The sequence below is a fragment of the Sturnus vulgaris genome, chromosome 3 (assembly GCF_052056855.1).
Source record: "Sturnus vulgaris isolate bStuVul1 chromosome 3, bStuVul1.hap1, whole genome shotgun sequence".
Lineage (NCBI taxonomy): Eukaryota > Metazoa > Chordata > Aves > Passeriformes > Sturnidae > Sturnus > Sturnus vulgaris.
In genome coordinates, this window is record NC_142245.1 from 79341411 (window position 1) to 79364958 (window position 23548).

Genomic DNA, 23548 nt, shown 5'->3' on the forward strand with positions numbered 1-23548 from the left:
ATTTAAGATGGGATATCTCAAGTTTTAAAAACATAAGCAAATGTTTCATCCAAGCTCTGGATGAAGTGGCAAAGTGCCAACATTGCAGCACATGCCAAGGGGAAGATAATTCAATGTTTCAAAAGGGCCCTTACATGGTTATTCACTATCTCTTTCCCCAGCCCCATTCTGAAGAACCATTGACAGAAATGTGCAACATAAGCTCAGAAATGTTTGCATGTCATCTTAGAAGTGCTAATTAAATGTAGATGATATGAAAGAGCATTTATTTACATATCTAAATCTCATTTTCTTTCAGGCCCTGCGATTCCTGTTGGGGTGGATGTGCAAGTTGAAAGCTTGGACAGTATTTCTGAGGTTGACATGGTACGTAATCCTTTTCTAAGCCTCAGTTACTTCCAGTCATAGAAAGACCTTCTGACTTGAAACCTGTGGGCTTGTAATCATTGGTCAGATGAAAGTAATAGCAGTATCTCTGAAATTCAAAGAGGTTGATAATCAGAATCAAAGACTTGATAAAACCAGATGATCAAAGTCTTACCTCTCTACCTCCAGATAAAGATTAAAAGCCTGAAGAGAAAAGGGACCTTGAATGGGAGAATAATCAGTACTGTGAAAGATCTATCACAACTAAAAATAAGCATAAGCAGCTGCATATGAAAGTTTGAAGCTATATGGTAAAATTCACAAAAGCTGTGTTTGCTGCAGGAGTTTTCTTCCTTAAGGAACTATTCAATTCACATGAGTGCTCACACACGCTTTACTGTTTGGTTTTGGGTTGTTTCATGGTGATTTTTTTTTAAATCGTAGTAAAATGGAATAAAAACCTCTTGAAAGAGAAGTGGAAAGGGGAACATAGAGGAAAAGAGGAAGCTTCTGGGCTCCTTCCTCTTTCTGCCTTTTCTTCCCTGTTCTTGTGCACCTTTTGTGGTCTAGACAGAACATAAAGACAAAGGAAGAGCTTTAGTTTAGGTGCTTTTTAATGTGGTGCAATTACATCTTCATCTCATTTTGGAGGGGTTGGTTTAGATGACCTTTGAAGGTCCTTTCCAACTCAAATTATTCTATGTTCTGGGATTGAACCCAAGCAGCTTGCCTGCCTGGATATTGAAAGAGAGGGTTTGGGGATATGCATGCAGTGAGGTGTAGGAGGGAGCTGTGAGCACAGGAAACAGCTGCCAGGAGAAGAACAGGGGCTCTAATAGATCAAGATAATGTCAGAGCAACAAAGAGGCCTAATTAGTGCAACTACATAACTCACAATGCTTTCTGTCAGGATTCAACAAAAATCTTGCCTGTCAGAAGCCTTCAAGGTCTGTTCTCTCCCTCGGCTGTTGGTAGCTCCCATTTTCCCAGCTCATGACAAATACTTTCTACAGCAGTTGCTGACATATATTTGGGGGGTAAGAGTGTTCTCCCAGGTCAGTCTGAGTTATGTTGGGGTGTTTTTCCAACAGACTGTCCCAGATGGGTGTCTGCAGGGAGGAGAGTAGGCAGTAAGCTCTCTGCATGGCCAGGGGACCAGGGCTGGCTGTCCCTGCAGCAGGGTGCCCTCCTTGTCTCCCCACTGCAGGCAGGGCTTGTTTCAAACTGCTCTGAAGCAGCCTGGAAAACCAGGTGCCCAGGGCTGGGCACTCCTTACCTATCACTGCTTGAGCAATGGCTTGGTACCCCAAAACGGATCAGACTGAAGCATTACCAGCTGCAACCCACTGCACCTGCAAGACTGTGCATGACAGTGAGAGCAGCCAGGGGCTCTTTAATGCATATGGGTTTAAAACCCATGCCTGTCTGGTTCATGTGGATGGGCTGTTGTTTTGTGCAGTGGCAGGACACGCTCTTGAGGCTGCCTGGAGCGTGGAACAAATGTGAAATATGCTGCCAAAATTGAGGCACTTGTGTAGACTCATTGGCTGTGCCTCTGGCAGGAACTATCATTCTCCCAATTTGCTGTAAAACCTTGTTTTCCAAGGGACTTTCCTATTCATGAGTGCAGAAATAAACCACTTTTCTTGCTTGTAAATATTGTGTGTGCTGGTCAGAAAGGGACAAGCGGTCAGCACACTGCCTCTTTTGAATCATGCCGTGAAAAAGTCTCCTAAATTTGGGTTTTATGCTTAGAAGCTGTTGTCAGCTGCCGCTCTGTCTCTGTTTGCAGTATTTGGTGTTGGGCATTGGAGAGAGAAGAGAGTTGGCCATTGAACAGCCACTGTGTTGGCTATTTGGAGAGAGAAAGGGGCTGATGGTGAAAGATGAGAAGTTCCTGTCTGGTAACGAAAGAGATGGCCTGGAAAGCAGTGAGGTCCTTCCTGTGCTGTGCCTTCAGACAGTCCCTTCCCTCCCTCTGTGGTGGCTGTAAGCAATGCTGAAGGTGCCTGGCTGATGGTCCCTGCTCCCCCATGCTCTGATGATGGAGCTGCCCAGAGGCATTCTGCAGCCACAGCCTCAGGCTGCCTGGCTTTCCTGGTTTTGGCTGGGATAGAGCTAACTTTATTCTTAGTAGCCAGTATAGAGCTGCTTTTGGATTTAGTATGAGAATGATACTGGTAACACAGTGTTTTAGATGTGGCTCAGCAGTGCTTACCCTGAGTCCAGTCTGGCCCCTGAGGTTGACTCTTCTAGCTAGGTTGTAACCTAAGCTCTGCCAGTTGCAGTAGCTGCTGGAAGTGTTTCTTTGGGACTATAGATGTAAGGGGAAGGTGGCCAGTGTCCAATAGGAAACGGGAGCTAGCAGCATCCCTGGGATGAGCACTGAGGGAGCCCGGGACCAGTCTGATAAGGTGGAGACCTGCAGGTGGGTGAGCACAAGTGTCCCCCTGGCCAGTCTCTGCCATGGTCAGAGAGGTTGCTGTCTGGCCAGCTCTCTACTGTGCCAGGCAGCAAGATGAGGACTGGCACTAGAGCCTTCTTTGGCAAATGAGAAACCTACTGGCAATGCAAGGCTGTTGTGAGACAGCCATTTGAAGCAGAGTCAGGGTAACTGATTGTCATTGTCACCAAACTGGTTGTGGTTTGAGAATGTGGTTAGGGAGAGACTCTGGCCTGTGTTGCTACCTGCTCAGGCTTAGCAACTGCAGCTCCCATAATCACTTGCTTAATTTGGAATATAAAGAAAATAAGTCTATTTGATCTCCCAGTGTGAGAATAGGTTCAGCTCTACAAGCTGCAGCTGCCAGGTTGGGATCAACAAACAAATGTTTTCCTTTATGTGATTGAAACTCCTGCTCCATCAACAAGCCTAAAAGGGAACTTTATTTACACACTTATATGGTAAGAAACACAGTTCCTTCACTTGGTTGCTGTTTGCAACAATTTAGTCCTTCTGGGTATAAATTATTTAGTGTTTAGCCTGACCATTAAGCTAACTTTCTGTTTTCCCTCTTGGTTATGCTATTGGTACCATAGTCCCGTAAAATAATTTTGCCAGAATTAAAGAATAATTTCTAGAGGGCATTGCTACTCTTGGGCATATTTATATCCTGTTTGGGACTGAACATTACTGGGTACTGTAATAAATTCATTAGTAGGCTATGCTTTGTTTTGGCTGAAATTATTTTGTCAGGAAAATCTACTGACAGACAGCATTGACCTAGGAAAGAATTAGGAGTTGAGAGTAGAGAGATCTATCTGGTGGGAGTGAGTTTTCTTTCTAGTGTGTCCTCGTCGTAGAGTGCAGCACTGACACTCCTCCTTTTTTTGGTTCTCTTCCCTTTTTTGAAGGATTTCACTATGACCTTGTACTTAAGGCACTACTGGAAGGATGAGCGCCTCTCGTTTCCCAGCACCAACAATAAGAGCATGACCTTTGATGGCAGGCTGGTGAAGAAGATCTGGGTCCCTGATGTCTTCTTCGTGCATTCCAAGAGATCCTTCATCCACGACACCACCACTGACAACATCATGCTGCGAGTGTTCCCTGATGGGCACGTCCTCTACAGCATGAGGTAACAGAGCCGCCCTGCTTCCCCTGAGCATCCCCTGGGGCTTTGCTGCCAGTTTTCCTCTAGGTTTGGCTTTGGGGATCACCAGGATTGCTACTCCCAATCCTGCTACTCCCACTGCTGATGCAGAGCCCCGTTTCCAGAATGTCCAGTACAAAATGCTTTGCAGGGAGCTCTGAGAAACCATGTTGTGAGCAGTAACAGGATAATCTCCTCCTGGGGGAAGCATGCCCCCAACTCTTTGCAGTCAGTGCAAGGCTTAGTTAAGCAGGAATGTTCATCCCAGGGTCAGTGTGTGATTAAACTGGAAGCTGCTGATATACCAGATGGTGACCTCTATAATTATCCTATTTTCCTTCTTGTTTGTCTAGATTTTTTTTTCAGTTGTGGTGCTTTGCTGTTAATGTAAATGTTTAAGTTTATCGAAGCTGAAATGGCAGTATTAAAGACATCCTGGTATTCCAGTAGATTTGTTGGCTGGAAGAATCCTGAGAGATGCCTGTCATGGCCTGGAGGGTTATCCATCCTGCAGGTGTACACCAATCGTGTCTATGGGTTTGCAGGATTTTGTAATACACAAGGACATGGAGGCTAAAGCCTCTAAACTTCTCTATCTTATTACAGATTATCAAAAATACCACAAAAATCACCACTAGCAAGTAAACTATATGCTAAAATCACCACTGGCAACTATATCCATTATTAATAAAGTGACTATATATCCACATTGCACTATAGCAAATTACTATCAGCAATCAATAATTTAACATCCATCAATCATGTGGCAACAGCCAATAACTAACCAGGATATTTACTGCTACAGGTTATGTTAAATTGGTGGAGCAACTCATCCACAACATTCCCTCAGGTACACTTAGGACAGGTTGCTTGTGTGGGTGCACAGTTCTGGTATCAGGTGATACCACCTTCAAGCGATCCCAATGAGCCAACAGATGGAAGGACAAACTGAAACAGCCTCCAAAGTGTGCTCAGAGGGGACCAGTGAGACAGCAGAGTCTCATTTCAGAGATGCTCTGAGTCATAGGGTGTGGAGTCAGCCAGGTGTCCTCAGTGGGTATCCAAGAGGTGGTAGAGAGTTCATGCACTGAATTCAACCTTCTAAGGAACAGAAAAGTATGTGCAGCATGGAAAGGTCTCAGAGGAAGGCTTCATTTTGGATAAAAATTGTGGCCTCCTTATGTCCAGAGAGATAAGGTATAGAATGCCACCACTTTGAACAGGGAATAGATGTTGGTAATTTTTATTTCTCACCTGTGACAGCCAATAGATAATGATGTTTTCTATTCTCTCAGATCCTTTTTTATTTCCAAGAACATTTCCTGCCTTTTCTGACAATAAAATTCTTGTTAAATCTTTTTTTTTTTTGGCAGTTATTGAAGGTATTTCAGGATATCTCCAGTTTCTAGGTACCCTATCTGCATGTCAAAGAAGCCAGCTGTGCTTCTCAAGGATTTGTCTTGTTCCCAAGCTGGGAAGCCTTTCTCTGCCCATATTTTTCATCAGACAGTTTTTTTTGCTCAGTAGTTTCTCCTTCTAACCAGGCCCCCTTTTGGCTGCTCATATCAGCATCCCAGCAGATTTAATTTCCTTCAGAAGAATGAAAAAAGAGAAGTGAAGAAAAACACACTGCTGGAGGAGAAAAGTTCAAGAGCCAAAAAAAATGGCTATTTCCCCAGACAGAAAATATGCTCTCAATTTACGGTGACCTTTGAATATTTTGTAGCCAAGGATTTATGTTCTAGGATCTTTCTGGAACTTATTTGCTTCAGCCATGGTAAAATGATTTTCAAAAACTTGGAAAGGTTTTCTATTAAGTTTATTTCTGTGATCTATTGAGGAGGTGATGTGACTTTTTAATGTTACCCACAAGAGAGAAGTCTGTGAGTTAACCACAGCTGATTGCACAGGAGTTATATTGATGAATTGATACATAAAATCCAAGGAGAAATAAAATCTCCATGGCATTTGGGCCTGGTGGTGTTTAGAACACTCAGAACAATATCCAGCTGAAAAAGCATGGGTGTCCAGTCATGCTGGGAATGCCCTCAGATATTGTGAGATGTCTGCATGGGATTGACACTGAACTGGAGAACATTTCATTCCTGTTTTGGGGCCTCCAAAGCCACATGGGCACTGCACAATATGATATTGAGGAATGTCATATTGATGAGCCGAGTTTCTGCTCTGCCCCTGACTAACAAACTGTTATTGACCACAAGTTGTGCCACAGTTCAGGTGACCCAGAGGAAAGAAAGTAACACACTTCAGTGAGGCTGAGTTATAAAATGCTTAAATGCTACACATTTAGGGGAGATCATAGCTGCAGAGTACCTTCTGATGCATATCCTAAAACATTCTTTAAATTTTGCTCGAATGGTAAAATTTTGCTCTAGTTTATATTCAAAATGAACAGCATGTGCCTTTCAGGGGTGATGACTGCGTAGGTCAGGGTAGGATTTGGATCACAATCCCTGGAACAGAGGAAAAGTTCTTTATCAACATCTGCAATGAATCCAGAAAATGGTCACAGCCAACGTAAGTTGGATTCTGAAACGATGAGTCACAGCTGATTTGCCCCCCCTAAATCAGGAGCTCCACTGCAAATCCGTCTGCAAGAGAACGTTCACTGACCCACTGGAAAATTTCTTACGTAACATTGTGCACAACTGGACTAGTTTAACAACTGCAGCTGTGATTGCTGCAGCTTTTTAGCTAAGACAAAAACTTAACAGAAGCAAATCTCACTTACTGAAAACCAGCTGCACCTGCTTTACAACCCCTGCCCCAGAAATACACCCCTCAGATTAAAAGGGTTTATTGAGAGCTGTAAGAAACTGCTTTTGCCTTAATAATATATGTACTGAAGGAATTCTGTGGCTTGCAATAAGGATGGTCATATTTCTCAGGCTTGGGTCATTCTGGGGGTGACTATGGAGGGAACTGAGCAATGGGGAAAATGTAGAAACCTTAATTAAACGGCACATAAGGGAATATTTAAATGTAAATGGTGAAGTTACTTTACATTGTAGTCTTGTTGGTAAATAGTTGGATATAAAACACAGTGGAAATATCTGCACTGACATTAGTATAACAGTAACGTCCAAGATAGTACATTAGTTCCTTGATAGATATTGAAATTACATTTTTCTTTGAAGTTTCTGTGTATAATCCATCTAGCTCGAACATGGAGAATTGGTAGGCATTTTCCTATGGATTTTTGGCTATCATGCAATATTTCTGCCCTAGAAGATGCAGAATAATGATCTGCAATAACATTCTCTCTTGATTGCTCTTCATAGAAACCAGCTTTTCTCATTTTCCATTTCTAGGGTTACAGTGACAGCAATGTGCAACATGGACTTCAGCCACTTCCCCCTGGACTCCCAGACATGTTCTCTGGAGCTGGAAAGCTGTATGTTGTATCCATGTTTCTAGCTTGATGTGCTCTATGGCTGGCTGCACCAACATTTCACTGGACACATTTCAGAATACTGTCTATTTTAGAGCCTGAACAAATAGTTCATCAGAGTTACTGGGAGTCCTATTGACTCAGCAGCATTGTGTATCTAGTCCTTGTGCTGCAAGACCAGAATTTGCAAGGAACACATCCTATGACACAATCCTGATTCTGCAGACACTGATCTGGGCTCAGCTTCTTTGGTGGAGAAAGTAATGTGAACAGTAAGATTTTTTGTAGACTTTCTCCAGCCTAACATCTGGCTGTTTTGAGATTCTCCCTCAATTAACTGAATGCTCCTCTGCAAAAACCAGAATCAGAGACTAATTTTCACTGACCTTGAGGTCAGCTGCTCCAATACCCTGCTGAGAGCAGGGAGTTCTTCATGATGGGTTGCTTGGGGCTGTGTCCAGTTGGGTTTTAAGCAGGATAATTCAGGCTTCACAACTTTTCTCTGCAACGTGCTCAAATATTTGACAGCCCTGATCCTGAAAATGTTTCCTTTTACCTGCTTGGGAACAATCCTTTGCTGAGACTTGCATTCCTTGCCTCTTGTCCTTTCATTCTCCATTTTATCAAAGTGTCTGGGAAAAGGCTGCTGGCACCTTCTCCATGAGGATCAGCAGGGCAGCAGCAGGACCCCACCACAGACTGCTCTTCTTCCTGAACAAGCCCTGTTCCCCCAGCCTCTTGTCCCTAAGCCTTGTGCTCCTGTGTAAGAGCCAAAAACGAGAGATGCGGGGCTCCAGGCGGCTCTTTAAAATGCTGTTTATTTTATCTAAATGATCCAACAATTCACGGGTCATGAGTGACAAGAGCCCAGCCCAGAGCCTCTTCAGCCACAGCTGTGGATTCGTCTGAAGCCTCTTTTAGTTCTGGTTACAATGCGTTATATACTTTCCATTACAGAGCATCTTAATACATGACAACCAATCAATACTTTTACTGTTACCTATAGCCTATCCTAACTACTAACATTACCATATTTATGTTACTATATCTAATCACACAAAGTTAGTATGTTACAGTTTAACCTAGAAGTTGTTTTTCAGTTTTCTTGCAGTGGGAAATTCTGAGATTTTTTTTCTGCTTGCAACATTAGCTTTCTTGTTTGTGAAAATCTTTTTGCTTGGTAAAAACATCTTTTGTTTAAGGTGGATTTATCCTTTGCTCTAAGTCATAAAATCCCCTTCCCACTCACTTGCTCTTTGCTTTCTACCCAGTAAGACTGGCTCTGCAATTCTTCTCTTCTATATCAAAATTTGCTATCATTTCTATTCCTTCTTCAAATTCTACATTCAAAGATCTTTCTGTTACACATACATATTTGTGAGACTTTCCTGTTAAATCCTTATTCTTCCCAACACTCCTGTCCCTGATGATCTTGATAACCCTCTTCTCATTCCCCATTCCTGTTACTTAGTGCACAAATTCTGTAAGTTTTTCATTTACACTTCTAACATATTTCAGAGCTTTTGCTTCTCACCTGTCACTTTTGCTTTTATCATTCTAAGATGGTTTGACTGTCCACGCTTCGTCCTCCCTCTAAATTAAGGTGTTTTACCCATGATTGTTTCCTGAACTATTATCTATTTTTAGTCTATGATATTCAGAAGAGTGCCATTCTAACTATCATTTCAATGTGAAGTAAAAAGAGGATTTGTTTTCTTGAATCTGGATTTTTGTTGTTGTCACAGTATATCATATGACAAGGTCTTTTGATCTCCTTTGCTGTTGGCAATCTTACTTGTGGCATTAGTTCATGCCAAAGACTGGATTTATTAACTTTTGTTGAACCTCTAAGCTAAAGTCACATAACATTGTATTTCTTCTTTCCCTAAGATGCTTACACTGATGAAGATCTCATGCTGTATTGGAAAAATGGGAATGAATCTCTGAAAACTGACGAGAAAATTTCTTTGTCTCAGTTTTTGATACAAAAATTCCACACCACATCAAGACTGGCTTTCTACAGTAGCACAGGTATTGACCTTTTCTGATGTCATGCTACTGCTAAATCTAATACTGTATTAACTGCTTTTGAGGGGGCTCTTGGGATCATGTCACTGAATTGTAGTCTCCACAGTCTGTTTGAAAGCTGTTTCTTGTTTTACTAGTCTTAGAAATAAAAGAACCAAATAAAGATCTAGTGTCTCTGTACCTGCTGTTCTCACTGATCCTGGCTTTCCTCCTCTCTCAAAGGGTGGTACAATCGCCTCTATATAAATTTCACTTTACGCCGACACATCTTCTTCTTCCTGCTCCAAACCTACTTCCCTGCCACTCTCATGGTCATGTTGTCCTGGGTGTCCTTCTGGATCGACCGACGAGCAGTTCCTGCCAGAGTCTCTTTGGGTGAGAACTACTGCAACAAAGCATGGCTGTGTGAAAAGTTTTGAATGTGAGGGTTCTGGCAGGAAAGGGAACTGTTCCTTTTGATGGTTAAAGCTAATGTGCAAGCAAATGGTAGTTTTATCTGATGATTAATATAATGCATAACTTGCACTCTGTCTTGAGTCCATTATTTAGGAGTCTTCCTCACTCATATGTGGCTCAGGAGAGAAAGTGCTGTGGTCTTAAAAACAAAACTGTAACATGAAATGGTACAGCCAGGAAACAGGAGTCCTTGTCACCACTGGTCTTAGGACTAGCTGTGTAAAAATATGTTTTAACATACATATGTTTAACATATGTTTTATGTGTTTAAACCCTGGAGTTTAAGGACGGATTTAAGCGCTTTTTGTTAAATGTGAAATATTGACTACTCTATTGCTTCTCAAAACTCAACCTATCATGAGCACAAAAATGTAGGCAGGGGAACAATTCTGCATTAGCAGAAGAGATACTTTACACACATTTATTTCATACTGAACATCTTTTACAGCATCATGTAGACCATAAGTTCTGTTTTTCTGAAGACAAAGAACCTTATGGACTGTATCAGTCAATAACATTTCTTTCTCTTGGTTCTTTCCAGGGATAACCACCGTGCTGACCATGTCCACGATCATCACTGGGGTGAATGCCTCCATGCCTCGTGTTTCCTACATCAAAGCAGTGGACATTTACCTGTGGGTCAGTTTTGTGTTTGTCTTCCTCTCTGTGCTGGAGTACGCGGCTGTGAATTACCTGACAACGGTGCAAGAGCGGAAGGAGAGGAAACTGCGGGAGAGGGTGAGAAACGCTTTTGTCATCCACTTATTCCTTTTTTTTCCCCTTACAGCTGATCTGGTCTTTATATTGATTGTCTGTTAATGGGAAAACATTGACAACCATGTGTGTAATTGGGTCTGTTTAGACCGCTCCACCTCAGGCTGAATTGCTAACACAGAAAAACAGGATTTGATCTTATAGAAACATCAGAGAAGAGAGTGTGATCTGAACTGGGAAAGAGTGCAGCCTGGAAATGGGAGGGAATGGCAAGAGGGGAAAGTATAAAATCTGATACTTCGCTGCAGCTGCCAGGATTCTTTTTTAGTAAGCTAAAGGTGTTATTTGGTGCAAATTATTTTCCTGTCTCTATAGGCAAATTTACTCTGGAAATTGGATATAATGGATGTAATTGTGGAGGTGTTCCCCATCACCAAGCACAAACAACAGTCAGCCAAGTTTGTTTGTATTTCTTAATGTGCTATGAAAGGTCTTATCCTGCATCCCTGGAGTGTTTCAAGATCTGATACATCCTGAGCAGCTTGGCCCTGATGTGATCAGGACATAGGACTAGAGATGCCCTGAAGTCCTACAGACCTCTAGGCCCTTCTTTGTGATTAAACAAAGCACCATTGCCTTTTGAATACTAAGGCTTGGGACCAAATTTTTTTCAGTGCCCATGCACCCAGAGCATCACCATGTTTTATAGTTTCTTTCTTCCCAGTAGGAACTCACCTCATTGGTCTACTGGTAATACTGGTAACCTACTGTCTTTTACTCCTGGAGAAATGTGTATAAGCCTGTTGGAAATGCCAATGCAGACATCATCTTTCATACAATTTAAGCATGATTTCCCTCTATGAGCTACTCTTTTGGTTTTGCATTCCTTCTCTTTCCCTTCCTTTTCTACCTATGACTTTCTTGAAGAACAGCACGAGTCCCATAATAGCCCAGCACCTTTCTCAGTTGGCATACCATAAAAAGATACAATTAGATATATTTAAAAAAACAATTTGATAAATTCACCAGACTTCTGTGATGGAATTTTACCTCTCTTCAAGGCCTTCTCAACAGCATTGTGATTCTGGAAAGCTGCTTGAACAGGTCCTTAATTTATCTATGCCTCTCCTAGTCCCCACCTGGGGCCCAGCAGTTCTCTGCAGCACCAGATGGAGATGCTCTGTGCAAGCTCAGTGACTCTAGTGTGTCTGGCTTGCTGCATGTGAGCAGTGGACTGTGGCACTTTAGCCAGCCCTGCTCAGGCATCCCATGCCCAAAGAATATGGTGTCTTGGCAGGTCATGGGAAATAACAAGAAACATCCTTGTTAAGTTTGACTTGCCTAGAACAAACCTTTATTTATTTTTTTTTTAAGATGAAAACTCTTCTGTATTTTAACTGCACTGGAGAGTTGAAATGAACTTAAGAGGATTTGTTAATTTTCTGCTAAGTTTTCTGGAATGTTTTGCCACCTCCATTGATGGTGTAGCTTGTTATTTATATCCTAAATCTCCCCTCTATTGCGTCTTATACATTGAATTCTATATTCAGCAAATGCCTTTTTACGACCCAAGGGAGAATATTGTACCCAGTCTTCAAAGTGTGACAATATTATTCTTCAGTAGGGAAAATGGAAACAGAGGAAGAGAGATTATAAATAGCATTATTTGAGGAAGAAGCTCTTGAAGAAGCAGAAGAGACATTTCTCACAATAAATGTAGATCTTGTCAGCCAGTGCTGCTCCCCTATGAAAGACCCCAAAAGTTCTTGTATGAACATGTAAGGCTGCCCAGAGTGTTGTGTCTAGATTAGGAAATGAAATATGCCAGGGATAAAGACATGCTCTATCTAAAACTAAACCTTCTCTCCCTCAAGATCACAGGAGCTGCTGTGAAATGCCTGTGGCAAAAGATCCATGACCTCATGTTTATTCCCAGCCCATACCTGGGAACTTTTCAGTGCTTGCTGGGCTGAGAGAGGCCAGAGACCTTTCTGACACTTGAATAGTGCTGTCAGCTGCATTCCATGTCCAAGGAGGATCTTGGGCAGTCTTTGAGTTGTTATTATCGTAGACATAGGGTAAAAGTCCTGCAGGGTGAAGTTATGTGGTGCATCTCTGTGTGTACATGCCTCCATGAGGATGAGTGGAATTTTAGGTTCTGTGGATCTGGGTTTCTAGCACATCAGGCTCTCTTGTTCACAGGCTCTCTTGTCATCATATGTGCATGAAGCCATGGGAACTGTAGTCTGACCTGGGGGCTGACAGTAAATCAGCAGAATTGCTTTCTCTGCTGAGTCCTTCAGAAATTATCTTGTTGTTGTAACTGCTGTCCCTCACACCCAGCCACCATCTCCTGACCTGTCAGCTCATGATAAAGAGCCTGATGTGGAATTCTCCCCTGTGCTTTTTTGTTTGGTTGGTTTTGTTGTTGTTTTTTTTCCATTGTTGTTTGGTATTATTCTGGTTTTGGCTGGCATAGAATTAGTTTCTTTTCCGTAGCTGGTACAGTGCTGTGTTTTTAATTCAGTGTGAGAATAATGTTGTAACACACTGATGTTGTTGCCAAATTGTGTTTATCCTGAGTCAAGGATGTTTTTGTGTCTCATGCTCTGCGAGTGAGGAGGTAAACAAAAAAAGGTGGGAGGGAACATGACCAGGACAGGTGGCCCAAATGAGCCAAAGGGATATTCCACACCACAGAACACACTTCAGTTATGGAACTATTCTTATCTCAGTCTACAAGTTTTACATTTTATTCTTTTCCACAGCCCTCCAGAGTTCAGGGGGGAAGGTGGGTTGAGTGAGTGATTGCATGATGCTTATTTGTCGTCTGGGGTTAAATCACAGCAGTCCCTTTTGAGGAGCTGCACTCTGGTTTTGTTCTGTTTTGGTTTGGTTTTGTTAGTTTGGGGTGTGGGTTTTTCAAAGTGTGCCTGCTTAGAATAAAATATGTCTTAAAATGCAATTGATGTTCAGTTGTATTCATGGAGTGCTCAAAAAAAGTAAAGTAAGCAGGCTACTAACTTGTCATGTTTTTCTGAACGTATCCTGCTGATACCAAATCTTTTGGTTATGCCAAAAATACAGAAAGCAATTATTAAGTTGATTTTAAGGTTTTCAATAAGCAATGTGATGTGTTGTTTAAATAATTTGAAGGAAAAGCCTTGACTGCAGGGTTTTCCAATGGCATCCTGAATATTGCATATTGATGTTATATACATTTTTACATATATATGTATTCAGATATATACATTTGTTTTAGTTGAACATATCCTTGAAAACAAGATCTTGGAAAATCCACACATTAAATATTCCACATTGGTGGAGTATGATTGGGTAAGGAAATTGGTCTTTGGGAAATCTGAGACAGGGACTCCTTGCAGAAAAGACATTTTGGAGTCCATTTTCATTGCATGCAAACACATGATCCATATTGCTGGGACAGGAGAACTGAAGGTTTTGAATGGTTGAAGACTGCATTTCCTATTCAAAATTCTATCTGTATGCCTTGGAATTTTTTAGCCATGTGGGATGCATGCTGATACTGCTGAAATCAATACAAGTTTTGCTATTATCTCCAACAGAGCTAGGATTTTACATTATACTTTTAGCTGGTCCTCTGCTTGGTTTAAAATCAGATTTATGAAGAAAACGAGCGCATCTGTAAAACCAGAGCTTGGCCCTTTTCTTTCCATAACATGTACTGGATAAGCCATTTCCTCAGATTAAACGGCATCTTGTCCATGAATATTTATAAACACAAAGAATGAATAATAAAGAATCTCAAGACAGTAAGGCTGAACAACAGCTAGCTAAGAAAACCTTTTACTTAGACTATATGTCTGCTGAAGCATTTTTCTAATCTTTTCTGAAGCTGCTTATCCAAGCAGTGGAGATAAACCCTGTTTCTTCCTTTTTTAAAACAAGAAAAATAATAAAAAGACCTTTTTGTTCTAAGATAAAATATCTCAATCAAAATTTTGAATTCAACTGTTTATAAGCTGTCTGTTAATAGAAAGGCATCATTTCCATTGCTCACATGTTTTTCCAATATTCAGCTATGTTTCTTGTTTATGCCCCTAGTTTCCGTGCTCATGTGGAATGCCTCACTCGAAAACTATGATGCTGGATGGAAACTACAGTGAATCTGATGCCAACAGCCTGGCAGGGTATACAAGAAACCAGATGGTACCAGAAGAAGAAAAACCAGAAAAGATGGTTGTGCATTTAGCTATGAGCAATGAATCTAATTCATCAAGGAAGAGAGGCCTGAAGGGCCATGTGGGCTTGCGCATCATCCAGAACACTCATGCAATCGATAAATATTCAAGATTAATATTCCCAGGCACCTATATATTTTTTAATTTGATATATTGGTCTGTCTTTAGCTAAGCATGCTGGCACAGCAGTGACTGAATCAGAAGACATCTACAAAACACTCTTTTGTTGGTACTTTTTTTTTTCTAATCTGTACACAGAGCTAGAAACCTGATTATTTCATTGCTTTTTTGAAGGATAAATGGGAGGACACATCCTCCAGGAGGCAATTCCACGTGCAGGCCTCAAGGAGGAACTTGCTGTGCTGGTTGGTTTCCAGCCCACCCCCTTGCTCCTGTGTTCTTTATGACACATGCCATTTCTCATACTTGAAAATACGTGTTCACCATACACCCAAGGGTGCTGGATGCTCACTTGGGGCTGGCCATGCTGGTGGTGCCTGCTGTGCAATGGACAACCAAAGACAGTGCTCATGTGAGCTGTAAGGAATTAAATAAATACAACTTGTGTGGGGAGGGCTGGACAGTGCTTCTTCTGTTGAGAAAATTCCTTTGTTTCTTCTTTGGCATATAAACATAACATTTTCCCATTGTTTTGTGAAGAACACCTCCTTGAAGGGTAGAGATTCTGCTTTCTGTCTGGATAGGACCTTCATCAGTACCATTAGGACAGTTGGTTGGCCAGGATCAGCTGGGCTGGTTACAGGGCACAGGTGGTATGTTTGAGTTAGAGGGGTTTTTTTCTAAACTACCAAGTGCAGCTCACAGACAAACTGTACATCCCAATGTGCCTCTCCCAATCAACACAATGCCCTTCTGTTCAGGCATTTGGGATCAAAAGGGATACATGTCTGCCAGAACCTCTCTGCAGAAGCAGAGGCATGTCAGAGATTAAATGGCCAAGAATAATACTGTGGGTCTAAGGTCAATGTAAGTCCTTTGAAGCTGCTGCACAGCATTGTAACAAGCTTATGTGCTTGGCAGCTCTTTTCCTATCCCATGATATCTCCCTTTCTTTTGCTAACAACACTGACAGCAGAACCCAAATGCAGAAACATGATAGCAACAAGACGGCCATGCTCAGGTTTCTGTGCTCCTTATTTTAAGAGAACACCATGACTTTTTGGCTGTCATGGAGATTATGTGCATCAAAACACTTGTTTACCAAGCTGAAGCTGAGCAGTGGGGGCAGAACTTGAAGTGTGAAGAGCCAGGACTGAGGTTAGAATAAAGAAAAAGCAAACTAAAATCCTGATGTAACCACAATTATTTGTCAGCACATGAAATTTTCTCCTTACCATAGTAGGAATTCTTACATTCTAAATCTCAAGGGATGTAGAAAGTAGCAGAGAAATGTCAACTCTTGACTGTCAACAATACCCAGGTTTTCCTTTGTGCCCGAAATATTACTGCCTAAGTCAAGCTGATGATGGCACCGATTTAGTGAAAACAAAATTGATGAGAGAAGCTAAAATTAAAAACTATGTTCCCCTTTAATCAGCCATGTTAATAACTGACATGAATGGAGTTCTATCTGGTCATAAAAGTAAGGAACCACAGCCCTGAAATTGCTGTCAAGAAGAGGAAGGACAGTGTCTGAGGGGCAGGATTGCCCAGCCTGCCACTTGTCTCCTGAGCCACCAGGTCAGTGCATTCATTGCTCATGGAGCTGAAACCTAGATACTTCTCACATTGACAGGTGGAGATCACTGCAAGAAAGACACAAAAATTATTAAAGGAATAGACCACTCATCTTTTGAGAGGTTAAAGCCTGGGCATAACTGTGCATTCTTCAGCATTAGCAGTTTTGAGTGTAAAACAGGAACCAGTGTCCCAGCCGGCAGCAGGGCAGTTGTAGCAAAGGGACCTTTGCTGGGGAAAGGCAGCAGAACTACACCATGAAGCCACCAGAGAGTTCAGGGAGAAAGAAACTTGGTTCCTGTGCACCCCTGTGTTGCCAGTCTTCGGCATTACTCATGGCACATGCCATTTAACCTTGCAGTGCCTCAGCTCCTCCATCTGGAAAGGGAGGAGCACTAGGATTTGCCTACCTCATAAGGTGCTGAGGGACTCAATAGGCTTAGATAGCACGTGTGTGGGGCATGCCTGTGATTTCTGAGCAGGTCACTCAGTGGGAATCCAATTCTGAATTAGTTACTAGTGAGTTCTTCAAATGCATCCTCTGAAGCAGTCCAGCTGGAAGCAAGCAGGTATCTCTCCTGCCTTATGATGCTATTACAACTCCCCTGCATTGCAATGATATTAAACCAGGGACAAATGTAGAGAAACAGCCAAAAAGTGAGCACTGTTGATGAATAATGCCTCCTGGCATACATAACCCAGGAAATCCTAGTGCTTTACTTCAACATTTCTTTTTATTACACCTCCTGTTCCCTTAGAAGTTATGTGAAGGGCAAAGATGTCCTTTAGATCCTATCGTCTTTGTACTAACAAACCCAGCAGTCTTAATGTCTAATAGGCATCTTTTGGAGAGGATACCTTACTGTTATTTTATTTGCATGTGTACATAACTTATAGAAATTGATGCCTGCTTTTGTCAGCCTGTAAAACCATCAAGAGGGTCTTTTTCTGCTAAAGCAAAAAAAAACCAAAAAAAACCAAAACAAAAAAATCCTTCTCTATCTTAGGCATTGCTTAAGCTCATTATTAATTGAAACACTAAGTTAAAAGTATAGATGCAAATAAAGCCAAGACTTCTCCTTCGATCAGCTTTATGAATCGTATTTTTCTGTTTATTCAGAGGAGAGTGGCTGGGCATGAAGATAGAACAAATATTTGCAGTGTGGTACTGATAATGTATTTCACCTTTGACTTCCCCTGGATTACAAGAGACTCCATGAGCATTGTGCAACTTCCAGTTGCCAGATGCCAAAAGCAGTGTTTTGAGAGAGAGTGTCTGAAGCTGGGCTCTGAATGCTGTTTGATGGATACAACCCAATTCTGTGAAGCACTGAGCAGATGGACAATGAACCTGCTGAAGGAGAGGGCTTTCAGAAGAGCACAGGAGATTTGGGCAAATTGAGGTCACTGATGAAAATGCTTTCTCTGGACAACCTGGTCCAATAGTGAAGAGAAAAAATGTCGACTCTGCTCATTCTAGGTCTCTGTAATTTTACTTCTAACCAAATCATGTCTTTGAGAAAATATAACTATATAGATATGTGCACATATGTATAATGTGTATGCAAGCATAATGTATAACAAAGGAAGACACTGGGATGTGTACCTATGTTAAATAGTGTCCATATGTGAAACTGTAATATATTGTATGTAAATTACCATTTATTATGCCCAGAAAACTTACTATGTTGAACGGAAAAAATGGCTCTTATTGTCAGTCAAGGGCCAAGAAATTAGGCATTGGCAAAAATATGGGTTCTCTTACTTTTTTTTTTCTGAAAAAAGAGGTGTTGAGAAGAGTACAAGCAATGCTGATGCTAAACTTGTGCAGTGGATACAATCTACTGCGCTGATTGCTGTAATCAAACCTGGTAATAAAATAACAGATGGAAAAGGTGGAAAAGAGTCAATTTCATGGTGTGAACTTTAAAATGTCATTTCAATTGTGTTTGGAAATCTGTTACCTATAAGCTGATACCCAGAGGCAAAGGATTTGAATAAACACCTCATTTGTAATTGGTTTCAAGTTTAAAAAATTTCAAAAGGTGGAAGAAATGTAGTTGGAAGCATGTGAGTACTTTGAAGTATGCAAAACTCTTTGGGAAAAGGGAGCTGTTAATTACAGTCATTAGCTATGGAGACCTTTTGTGAAAACTGCAACCCACAACTGAAGAAAGTTTAATAATTGCTTTACAGTTAATGGCACATTTTCAAAAGATCAAGTGGCAGGTATGTATCTCAATCTCCCTCTGACTACAAATGAGAACTTGTCATTTAATTCCTGTTTTGTGCCTTTGAAAACATTGTCTCCACACTTCCCAACTGGAAGATAAAATTGTTCCAAGGTCCCAGCTGCCAGATCTCAGCTATTATCTCTAATGCAGACTTATGGAACTAAAATAAATGTGCATGGGTGAGGCTGATGTCTGAACTACTGAATAATGGTTATTGTCTGTCAAATTTCCACAGTGGAGAGATTATAGCAAGGTACAGCCTAACTACGTGAGATACTTAGTTAACCTTGCTGAAATGTAAAGAGCAGGAAAATTTATTTTAAAAACAGCGAGAATTTAGCACTATTAAAATTAAAATGTAATCCAGTCTCACATTAAGCTGATTAATTACTTTGCACAAATGACATTTGAAACAATGTATCAGGGTCATTACTTTCCTGATCAGAGGAATTATCATTTCAGATGAGGAGAGAAGGGAATTTGTGCACAAGCACGGAAAAGGTGCCGCTCTTGCCATCCAGCTCTTGTGGAAGGGCAGGAGTGACCACCAGGCTGCCCAGGGCCTGCTGTGGAGGCAAGGGTGAGGGGAACCAACTTTCCCAAGGAACTTGATGCCTGGGAATCACACATCCCCATGTGGCACTCCTTGATTTGGGCACAAAAAGGTTATCCTCTGCCAGGAGGGCTGGGATCCCCACCAGCCACATGAGAGGTGGTGCAGTGCAAGTGGTGTAGCCATTCTGGCCAGAGGTTTGGGCTCAGTCCTGGCCATGTGTGTCATTAGCTGGTCCTTGGCCAGGGTTTCACACAGGAGCCACAGGCAGAGTCCCCTCCATACCAACAGAGAGACAAGCACAGCTCCCTGGTGTGCTCCCACCTCTCGGCTCATCCTGCAGCACTGAAGAGATGGAGACCACATCGTGGGCATGGCATGGAATGTGTGCCCCAGCCTTCCCTCTGCAAGGCAGCCAAGGATCAGGACAGTCCTGCATTGCCCAGAGCAAGCACCAAAGCCCTTAGCAGATAATTTGACACCTGATTTTTAATATTTCCTCCCTTTGAGAAAATGCTGAGGACTCCTTTTGGCCAGTTGTCCAAATTGGACTTCTTCCACAAGTCTTTTAGGGGTCTCTGAGTGTGTATATATGCACTTGCAACCATAGAAATTAGCTTAGGAGAAGTGCCTGGCAACTCAACCCGTGCAAAATGCATATAAATGATGTGGAAAAAAGAAGGAAAGATTTTACTGCTCTACTTGTCATGCAGATTTATAGAAGAAAATTGTGTGTTTAGCTTAGAGGGAATTCAGAGCAGGAAATGAAAGGACAAGATAATTGTAACGACAGTTTGAATTACTTGAACAAATATATTTTGGGAAACGGGACAGAACATTAGAGCTGTAAAACTCTCCAGCCTCCTGGCTCTTCCCATTTTATCTGGATTTTTATTAGGGTCCAAATTAATTTCAACCATGAAATTTTAAACTTTTCTTTTTAAGGTGCATAATGACCACACTTTCATTGGTACAGATAGGAGGAGACCTTCAGTGCTCTGCAGAGATTATAATTGCAGCAGACTCCAAGTAAAAATACTGCTCATTTTACATCTAGAGTTTCAGGAGAAATGAGCAGTTTTGTTCCACAAAACAGGAAAGGCAGAGTTATTCACCTGTTGGGCAGGGACACAAGATGCTCTCCAAGGAGCTGCACAGGAGAAAGATCCTATCATTTGCACTCAGGTATGGTGCTAGAGGGGACTTTGCAAAACTGTGAAGAGGAGAGGACAGGGAAGGAAACTCCTGCTTGGCCACACCTGGGGACACTAACCACCACTGCCCCCATCCATGTTGGCACCATGAATGCAAACTGCCACCCTGGGGAAGGTGACAAAGGATGTTTCCTCAGGGATTAATCCATGTTCTGTACCTCTGTGAGATACTTTCTTCTTGCCCCAAAGGTCTCTGAGTGCTCCCAGGGCGGCACACTGAAAGAAGTGTTTCTCTCATTCTGAGGTGGGCGTTCTCCCTCTGTGCCCCAGCCATGAGGGAGGTTGGTGCTCAGTCTGAAAAGGTGGTGTCTCTTTACAGGACCTTCCTGTCAGATTCCTGCTGCATCCGACCTTCCTTTCATCCCAGTGGTGACCTAGCAGAGGAAGAGGAGGAGGACCTCTTGCTTCTAAGGGCTCCTTTGTTTGGAGAAGGGCGGGTGTATGACACAGAAAGTAAATGAAAGGATTGAAGTGGGAGGCCCTGCTGATTACGTGGGGTCACACGATCTGTCCCAGGCTCTTGGGCACTCTGGGCTTTAAATGACAGAGGAGAAGCAATTCAATTTTGAACTGAGCTGCTAAATGGAAATGGCATTTACTGAGCTGCCATAAGCCTTCACCTCTGCTCACACAGAGTAAGGCTGGGACAGGAGTTCTGTGTGTGTGGTTCTGTACCCCATTAACCTGTACAGAAATGCCTGGAGCTGTCTGGTGGTGATGGTACCCAGCAGTGATGCTGCCCAGGAACAATGCTGCCCATCAGCTTCCCCTTCCCCATGCTCAGCCTCCCAAGGAATGGCTCTCCCCATCTCTTACCCACCCTCATGCAGATGCAGCTATGCAGTGCTTAGCAGGACACGGCTTCCTTTAAACAGAGGAAAAAGTAGGGAAAGAGGCAAGAAGAGGAAAAAAGTCCTTTCCACCAAATGAAACTAAGTATTTTCGTGACTGTGTCAAAGGCAGTATTTTGCCAAGCCATTAGCTGCTCCTTGGTTGTCCAGCTTTTATTTAATCACAGGTGTAATGTTTGTGCTTTCTCCTCCTCTGTTCTCTGGCAGCTGACGTAAATATTACAGAATGTCAGTATTCTTCCCACGTCTTTTGTCTCTGGTGACAAAAGCCATGAAAATAAGTGACTAACAGCTCCAGTGCAAAACCTTTGTGTTGGTGCTCTGCCATGGGAAGGGACCATTGAGGCTGCTTCACAAATAACAACTCTGTAAGGTTTCCTCACTATGTGAATCCAATTAGTTAAAGCAATTTCATCGTGAAGAGGTAAAACAACCTTGTAAAAATAATAAAAATTAGAATTTGTTTGATTTCACGGAGGAGGAAGCAGCCTCAGAAAGAAGTCCTAGGCTTACCCTCACTTCAGGTCTCAATCAAGGCTGTGTGGATGCACAACATGAAGTGGTGAGAGGAGTCATGGCCTGGCTGGATGGTGGGTGCAGGTCCAGGAGGCATCCCACAGGAGGACCACCAGTGCACCCAGGACTGGAGCAGCCACCCAGGATGAACCTTAGACCCAGATTTTCATTCCTCAGTCACTCTATCCCATGCTGCTAAGATGCTAACTGAATTATAAAATGCTCACAGGCACACCCATTTCCAGTACAGAGGCTGCCCCGAAGCTTCATGGCCAGTCCAAGGCATGTCTCTGGGCCCTGGCTCAGCCTGTATGGAGCAGAATGCCTCAATATTAATTTCTCATGAACCTCCAGGCTCAGCAGCCTATCCAGGCTCAGCACTGTGGTGTTAAACTGCCCATGGTGTCATATATCCCACCTGCTTCCTTCAACCCGGAGGTTCCTCAATACCTCAAGCACCTCACCCATCTCCCATCCCAGCCTCCCCACCTTCTGCTGTCAGTAGAGCAGCTCATGGACTCAAAGGCTTCACATGCACTTGCAGCCAAAAACACCCCTCCAGCTGTCTCCTAGTGTCTATCCTGGTCCTTGTTTCAGGAGATCAGGAGTCACCCAGAAACAAGCTGAAGAGAGAAAGAGGCTGAAAAATGTTTGTCAATGACCAGGAAGAAGGAGGGTGAAGCTGCTGAGCTGGGTTCCCTGAGTGCTTGGGTGGAGCATACACACTTGGCACTAGGGCTCAGTGTGTGCCAGGTCTGAGGCACAGCACAGCGAGCCTCAACACAGGCTCCTGTGCCTGAAGGCATCATTGGCCACATTTAAACCATTTCTGCCAGGCGCTTGTGCAGCCTGCTCTTAAAAACCTGCAATGCCACAGCCTCCCCAGGGAGCTTCTACCAGTGATTAACCAGCCTTAAAATTAGGAAGTGTTCACAGGTAGCCCAGCTGAATCTCTCTTGCTGGGTCTGTTAAGCCCTGTGGGTATGAAGTAAAGTTTATGCACAGTTTATGTGTCTAAATTTGTGCAGATATATCTCGTGTTTACTCTGCTCTTCACTTCTCTGGACTAAGTGACCTCTACTTTGTCTGAGATCCTCCTCAGACTGCCCCAGTTTGTTTACAGAAAAATCTCACAACAGCCTTACTACAATCACAGAATGTTTTGGGTTGGAAGAGACCTCAAAGTCCATCTCATTCCAACTCCCCTGCCATGGGCAGGGACACCTTCCACTAGACCAGGTCACTCAAAGCCCCATCCAACCTGGCCTTGAACAACTACAGGTTTGGGGCATCCACTTCTCTGGGCAACCTGCTTCAGTGCCTCATCACCCTCACAGCAAAGAATTTCTTCCTAATGTTCAATCTAAACCTGCCATCTCTCCATTTAAAACTGTTTCCCCTTGTCCTATTGCTATCAACCTATACAGCCCTGCTTGCATCCACCATTTCCTTCTGCAGAAGAAGTGGCATGATTTGAGATTGGAATTTGTTTTCTTTCTTGATTGTTTTTTTTCTGGTTGCTGTTTGTTTGGGGATTTTGTGTATATGTTTTTCACCTACTTCATCAAATGTTTCATTATACTGCAGAGAGGTGGTAACTCTTTCATGAACAACACTCTGGCTTTTGCATAACGCCTGCTAAGGTTACATGGTAGCCCAGAAATGACTCATTTTGCACATCCAAAAAACTCCC

The 23548-nt window shown here is 42.5% G+C and overlaps 1 protein-coding gene across 1 annotated transcript in view; it reads left to right on the top strand.

The window, feature by feature from the left end:
* LOC106854132 (gamma-aminobutyric acid receptor subunit rho-2) overlaps window positions 1–18390 on the top strand; it is a 36411-nt gene extending 18021 nt beyond the window's left edge. Inside the window, exons 3-9 of the mRNA XM_014877846.2 lie at window positions 299–366; window positions 3721–3944; window positions 7292–7374; window positions 9262–9402; window positions 9622–9774; window positions 10397–10593; window positions 14653–18390. Of these exons, the coding sequence (XP_014733332.1) occupies window positions 299–366; window positions 3721–3944; window positions 7292–7374; window positions 9262–9402; window positions 9622–9774; window positions 10397–10593; window positions 14653–14961 (1175 nt within the window). The 3' untranslated portion in view covers window positions 14962–18390. The remainder of the gene's footprint in view (window positions 1–298; window positions 367–3720; window positions 3945–7291; window positions 7375–9261; window positions 9403–9621; window positions 9775–10396; window positions 10594–14652) is intronic.
* Window positions 18391–23548: the final 5158 nt, after the last annotated feature.